This window comes from Cebus imitator, unplaced genomic scaffold, assembly GCF_001604975.1.
Source record: "Cebus imitator isolate Cc_AM_T3 unplaced genomic scaffold, Cebus_imitator-1.0 Scaffold318, whole genome shotgun sequence".
Classification (NCBI taxonomy): Eukaryota; Metazoa; Chordata; class Mammalia; order Primates; family Cebidae; genus Cebus; species Cebus imitator.
In genome coordinates this window covers 2,076,036-2,083,505 of record NW_016107633.1, presented here as the reverse complement: position 1 = coordinate 2,083,505, position 7,470 = coordinate 2,076,036, and the positions used below count along the sequence as shown (strand labels likewise).

General features: G+C 46.4%; 1 protein-coding gene across 1 annotated transcript in view; it reads left to right on the top strand.

Annotated features, from left to right (window-relative positions):
* GPATCH1 (G-patch domain containing 1) overlaps nt 1-7,470 on the top strand; it is a 51,447-nt gene that overhangs the window by 2,757 nt on the left and 41,220 nt on the right. The window contains exon 2 of the mRNA XM_017504246.2: nt 6,297-6,431. Within this exon, the coding sequence (XP_017359735.1) occupies nt 6,297-6,431 (135 nt within the window). The remainder of the gene's footprint in view (nt 1-6,296; nt 6,432-7,470) is intronic.

Here is a 7,470-nt window from a genome sequence, read left to right as displayed (position 1 = left end):
TTGAGATGGAGTTTCACTCATGTTACCCAGGCTGGAGTGCAATGGCGCGATCTCGGCTCACCGCAACCTCCGCCTCCTGGGTTCAGACAATTCTCCTGCCTCAGCCTCCTGAGTGGCTGGGATTACAGGCACGCACCACCATGCCCAGCTAATTTTTTGTATTTTTAGTAGATACAGGTTTCACCATGTTGTCCAGGCTAGACTCGAACTCCTGACCTCAGGTGATCTGCCCACCTCTGCCTCCCAAAGTGCTGGGATTACAGGCATGAGCCACTGTGCCCAGCTAGTTTTCTAAGCACTTTGAAGTTTAAATGTACTCTGTCTATATTTTACAATATAACCCACTAGACTAATAATTATTTTTAATTTGCTTTGAAGTGTTAGCGACAGGTTAGATAGGCATTGGTGGAGGAGAACTCTATTTTAATTAAAGTTGCCAGCGCTGACAGATTTATTAAATTAAGAGTTAGCCAGGGAGCCTAGTGACATTGGCTGAACTTTATAGACACATAGACCTTCTAATCTGGAAGGAAGGGGCCAGATACTTACCTATTCTTTTCTTAGACACTTCCACTTGCTTCTAGATTCTTATCTACAGCCCATTCTATACCCAGCTTAATTTTAGGGCCAATTTCCTCCTCCTTGATGCTGTGCCTCTCACATTTAAAATTACCTGTGGCTTCCTTTGCCCCCGAGGACATACCATAAACCTTGCAACACCATGTTCAAAGCCCCCTGCACTGTCTGCCTTTCTTCCTTTTTTCTGAGATGGAGTTTCACTCTTGTTACCCAGGCAGGAGTGCAGTGGCATGATCTCGGCTCACTGCAACCTCTGCCTCCCAGGTTCAAGTGATTCTCCTACCTCAGCCTCCCAAAAGGAGGGAGTGGCTGGGTGTGGCTGGGACTACAGGCATATGCCACCACACCCAGCTAATTTATATATTTTTTTAGTAGATATGGGGTTTTACCCTGTTGGCCAGGCTGGTCTCAAACTCCTGACTTCAGATGATCCGCCTGCCTCAGCCTCCCAAAGTGGTGGTATTACAGGTGTGAGCCACCGCGCCCGGCCTGTCAGCCTTTCTGGTTCCATCTTCCGCTCACTCCCTGGACCACTTTCTCGATACACCTGACCTTGCCCTTTTATTCCTCCTGTTTCCTGACGGGAGTCAGTGCCTCTTTTGTGTGCCTATCTGCAGCTATCAAAATTCTGCCCCTTCCTAATGGTGGCTAATGTTGCAGACCTTGTTATTGTCAGAAGCACTCCGGTGCGTGCAGGTCTTTTCTGCTGGGCTCTGAGTGTCCTGAGAAAGAGGAGAGTTGTGCTCAGTTTTCTACACTGAGGGTCTAGAAGGGCTGCTTGCATGGCAATGCCCTCAGTACACTTTTTTTTTCTTTTTCTTTTTTTTTTTTTGAGACAGAGTCTTCCTTTATCTCCCAGGCTGGAGTACAGTGGCATGATTATGGCTCATTGCATTTGTATTTTTGGCCTCCTGGGCTCAAGTGATCCAGCTTAGCATCCCCTAGCCCCCAGTAACCAGGACTACAGGCTTATACCACCATGCCCAGTTAATTTTAAAAATTGTGTCACTGTGTTGCCCAGGCTGGTCTCAAACCACTGCTACTAATGACTAAAATCACTCCTACCTTGGCCTCTCAAAGGGCTGGGATTACAGGTGTGAGCCACCACACCCGGCCCCCCCCCCACCGACCCTTAAAAAAAAAATCTAACCATTAGCCATCCAGGGGCTTGTTGAACTTTTGGGCAGGGATATGAGAGGGAGGAACAGTATAGGAGGCATCTCTGGCTTGGAGACAGAGTTGAGATCTGGTTTCACCTTTGTGCTTATTAGCTGTGAGTCTCAGGGAAGTTACTTAATCAGTATCCTTATCAGGGTATGATAAATGAGATAATATGTACTAAAGGAAGGAATTAGTAGCTTTAATTAGGACATGGCCTGGTTAAAATGCTACCCACCTCCTGTCTGGAGTTTTCCGTCACTGGTTAGAGGTGGTGCCTTCTCCTTAGGAGCCCTGTGGGAGCTAGTTGGCCACATTGCTTGGCCCCCATCATCTGCCTCCACAGGTTCCACTTGGTTGTCTACAGATTTTGTCTCCCCTTCCAGATCAGAAGCACTTCAGAATAGCACCAAGCAGCCGGGTGCTTGGTGAAACCCCATCTCTACTAAAATACAAAAAATTAGTTGGGTGTGATGGTGTGCGCCTGTAATCCCAGCTACTCAGGAGGCTGAGGCAGGAGAATTGATTGAACCCAGAGATAGACGTTGAGCCAAGATTGTGCCACTGCACTCCAGCCTGGGTGACAGAGCGAGACTCTGTTTCAAAAAAAAAAAAAAAGAATAGCACTAAGCCCTGGCAGCACCTGCTCCCTCTTACCTTAGCCCAGTGGGACAGTCGGCAATGCCTGGAGACCTTTTTGGTTGTCATGCTTGTAAGCTGCTACCACAGGCCCAGGATGCTGCTGAACATTCTGCAGTACACGGACCAATTCCCCTGAAACAAAGACTTCTCCAGCACAAAATATGCTGAGACTGAGAAGCTCTGCCTTAGCCAAGAATCATGCCAAGTGCACATATAGTAATGGAATGTGTGTACTGCATTTCCAAGAAAAGGTGAAAATTTGGGTTATGGGACCCACACTGTAACTTCGTCCTTTAGAGAGAAAAGACATTGAAGCTGATATTAACTGATATTCCCCAATGCCAGGGACTGTGCTCAGCTGTTTACATATGATATTTAATCCTCATTATCACCCTACAAAGAAAGGCTTCTTTATTACCCTGATTTTACAGTTGTGGAGGCTAAAGGTTAGAGCAAAAAAGTAACTTCCTCAAGATGTTAAATCTTTCCTTTTTTTTTTGAGACAGTCTCACTCTGTTACCCAGACTAGAGTACAGTGGCATGATCTCAGCTCACTGCAACCTCCTCCTCCTGGATTCAAGCGATTCTTCTGCCTCAGCCTCCCAAGTAGCTGGAACTACAGGAGCCCGCCACTATGCCTAGCTAATTTAGAAGGGGGTTTGAACTCAGATCTCTTGGTCTTTAAATCCGGGCTCTTGGCCAGGTGTGGTGACTCACACCTGTAATCCTAGCTACTTGGGAGGCTGAGGCAGGGGAATCACTTGAGCCCGGGAGGTGGACGTTGCAGTTAACTGAGATCATGCCATTTCACTTTAGTCTGGGTAACTGAGTGAGACTACATCTCTTTTTTTTGAGATGGAGTCTTGCTCTGTCACCCAGGCTGGAGCGCAGTAGCGCAACGTTGTCTCATTGCAACCTCCACCTTCTGGGTTCAAGCACTTCTCCTGCCTCAGCCTCCTAAGTAACTGAAATTACAGGCTTGCACCACCGCATCCAGCTAATTGGTTTATTTATTTATTTTTATTTTTTCAGATAGAGTCTTGCTCTGTCACCCAGGTTGGAATGCAGTGATACAATCTTGGCTCACTGCAACCTCCACCTCCTGGGTTCAAGAAGTTCTCCTGCCTCAGCCTTCTGAGTAGTTAGAATTACAGGCTTGTGCCAACATGCCCAGCTAATTTTTGTATTTTCAGTAGAGACAGAGTTTCCCTATGTTGGCCAGGCTGGTCTCAAACTCCTGACCTTGTGATCCACCTGCCTCGGCCTCCCAAAGTGCTGGGATTACAGGCATGAGCCACCGTGCCCAACCGTTTTTTTTTTTTTTTTTTTGAGACAGAGTGTTGTTCTGAGTACGATCTTAAGCCCACTGCAACCTCCGCCTTCTGGGTTCAGGTGATTCTCCCACCTCAGCCTCCCGAGTAGTTGGGACTACAGATGTGCATCACCATGCCCGACTACTTTTTGTATTTTTAGTAGAGACGGGGTTTCACCATATTGGCCAGGCTGGTCTTGAACTCCTGACCTCGTGATCCATCTGCCTTGGCCTCCCAGAGTGCTGGCATTATAGGTGTGAGCCACCGTGCCTGCCTGTTTTGTAATTTTAGTAGAGGTGAGGTTTCACTATGTTGGCCAGGCTGGTTTCAAACTCCTGGACCTCAAGTGATCTGCCTGCCTTGGCCTCCCAAAGTGCTGGGATTAAAGGCATGAGCCACCGCCTTCATCTCATAAATAAATAAATAAATAATTTCTTGTGTCTTCCTCTTCTTGCTAAGTACTTATAGGCATTTAATTTGCATAACAACTCTATGAAATAGCTGTTACCATTAGTATCATGTCTGTTTTTGGGCTGGGCTTGATGGCTCACGCCTATAATCTCAGCACTTTGGGAGGCTGAGGCGGGTGGATCACTAGGTCAAGAGATCAAGACAATCCTGGTCAACATGGTGAAACCCCGTCTCTACTAAAAAAAAAAAAAATACAAAAATTAGCTGATTATGGTAGCACAACTTGTCATCCCAGCTGCTCGGGAGGCTGAGGTAGGAGAATTGCTTGAACCCAGGAGGCAGGGGTTGCGGTGAGCTGAGATCGCGCCATTGCACTCCAGCCTGGGTAACAAGAGCAAAACTCCGTCTCAAAAAAAAAAAAAAGAAACTCCAGACTCCAGAGCACTGTGACTCACTCATACCCTTAGCCACTATATAACCTACTTCTTGTTCTGAACCTTTGAAAATAACTTGATTTTTTTTTTTTTGAGACAGAGTCTTGCTCTGTCACCGAGGCTGGAGTGCAGTGGTGTGACTAGCTCACTGCAACCTCTGCCTCTTGGGTTCAAGTAATTCTCCCACCTTAGCCTCCCGAGTAGCTGGGACTACAGGTGTGTCCCACCACGCCTGGCAAATTTTTATATTTTTATTAGAGATGGGATTTCCCTATATTGGCCAGGCTGGTCTCAAACCCCTGACCTCAGGTGATCCACCTGCCTCGGCCTCCCAAAGTGCTGGGATTACAGGTGTGAGCCACTGTGCCCGGCCGAAAATAACTTGATTTTTTTTATTTTTAAAAAATTTTAAATAAATTTAGGATTCTGAATTGCAGTTGATAAAATGAGGCAGTAGCTTGTCCCATAGTACCTGGCACTTTAAACCTAAGGAAGTGTTAGGCTAGGCCTAAAATGTGTTAGATTAAATTCCCTTACTTGGGTGGTGTCACAATGCAGCCCTTTCAACAAAATAGGAAAAGGAATAAGGTTTAAAGAACACTGTGCAATCAGGAGACACACAGAAATTAAGGAAACTCTCAGGAGTTGGGGAAAATGGGCAATACCAAAGGAAACATTCCAGATTCAGGGATGGTGTGAAGTTCTAGAAGAAGTATGGAAGTGTTTCTCCCCTTGCCACTTGCCACCCCAGCTTCTTGCACCCTTCATTTGAAGTCAGAGATTTCAATTTCGTCTGTCTGAATTCTCCTGACAATATAATTAGACAGAGTCGCTGGGCGCGGTGGCATATGCCTGTAGTCCCAGCTACTCGGGAGGCTGAGGTGGGAGGATCGCTTGAGCCCAGGAGTTCTGGGCTGTAGTGCGCCATGCCTATCGGATGTCTGTGCTAAGTTCGGCATCAATATGGAGACCTCCCGGGAGCGGGGGTGCGGGGCGGGTTGGGGGGGACCACCAGGTTGCCTAAGGAGGGGTGAATGGCCCAGTTCGGAAACAGAGCAGGTCAAAACTCCTGCTGATCAGTAGTGGGATCGTGCCTGTGAATAGCCACTGCATTCCAGCCTGGGCAACATAGCGAGACCCCATCTCTTAAAAAAAAAAAAAAATCAGATGGGCATGGTGGCGGGTGCCTGTAATCCCAGCTACTCAGGAGGCTGAGGTAGGAGAATTGCTTGAACCCAGGAGGCGGGGGTTGCGGTGAGCCGAGATCGTGCCATTGCACTACAGCCTGGGTAACAAGAGCAAAACTCTGTCTCAAAAAAAAAGAAAAGAAAAATGAGACAGTCTTGCTCTGTCTCCCAGGCTGGAGTACAGTGGCACAATCTTGGCTCACCACAACTTCCACCTCCTGGGTTCAAGCGATTCTCCTCCCTCAGCCTCCTGAGTAGCTGGGATTATAGGTGTCCGCCACCACGCCTGGCTAATTTTTATATTTTTTAGTACAGACAGGGTTTCACTGTGTTGATCAGGTTTTGTAATGGAATTTAGTAGGAAAAGCAGGCCATAGTTCTAACATAAGCTTATAAAATATACTGTTTTCTAGGCTATATAGAGTAGTAAAGTCTAGGAATAACAATTTAATTTAAATGGTTGTATTTGAAGTAAATAATTTATTATGTTTAAAAAGTGACATTTTCCCTAAATTTGAACCCACCGTTTCCTGCCCTCTTTATCATTTGAAAAACGTGTTGTTTTTTTTTAGGTGAAAGACCAAAGAAACCAATTCCTCTTCAGGATCAGACTGTCAGAGATGAAAAAGGAAGGTATAAACGATTCCACGGGGCCTTTAGTGGAGGTTTCTCTGCCGGATACTTTAATACTGTTGGCTCAAAAGAAGGTACGATTTTCCTACTTACAGCTATTATATCATTAAAGCAAATGATCGAAATATTGATTCTACTTCACCCTTGTTTTTTTTTTTTGAGACGGAGTCTTGCTTTGTCACCCAGGCTGGAATGCCGTGGTGTGATCTCGGCTCACTGCAACCTCCGCCTCCCGGGTTAAGCATTTCTCTTGCCTCAGCCTCCCAATTAGCTGGGTTTACAGGAGCATGCCACATATTTTAAAAACTACATACCTCCTTTTTTTTTTGAGATGGAGTCTCACTCTGTTGCCCAGGCTGGAGTGCAATGGCATTGTCTTGGCTCACTGCAATCTCTGCCTCCAAGGTTCTAGTAATTCTCCTGCCTCAGCCTCCTGAGTAGCTGGGATTACAGGTGCATGCCACCATGCCCAGCTAATTTTTCTATTTTTAGTAGAGACCAGGTTTCACTATGTTGGCCAGTCTGGTCTTGAACTCCTGACATCATGATCCACCTGCCTTGGCCTACCAAAGTGCTAGGATTACAGGTGTGAGCCACCACACCTGGCTTAAAAAATACATACCTTCTAATCAGATGATTAAATGATGATAATGACTTCCGTTCTTATAGTGTGTTGTCATTCACAAAGTATTCTCACACAGAATCTTTCAGTTAATCATTGACTGTCTCTCGTGACTCAGTGAGTGAGGAGGGCAAATGTCACAGGGATCTTGCAGATGAGGCCACCAAGGGTCAGAGAAGTTAAGGGGCCAGCATGGTGTTAGTGCTAAGGAAGAGTCACCAGGTGCCCTCTCCAGATACTCAGACACTGGGGACCACAGCAAGACTGGCTCTTGGGTGCTCTCTACCTGGGGAAAAGAATCAGTTAAATCTTTTATGTTATGTACTTTCTTTTTTGAGACAAGAGTTTCGCTCTTGTTGCCCAGGCTGGAATGCAATGGTGTGATCTTGGCCCACTGCAACCTCTGCCTCCTGGGTTCAAGCAATTCTCCTGCCTCAGCTTCCCAAGTAGCTGGGACTACAGGTGCCTGCTACCACGCCCTGCTAATTTTT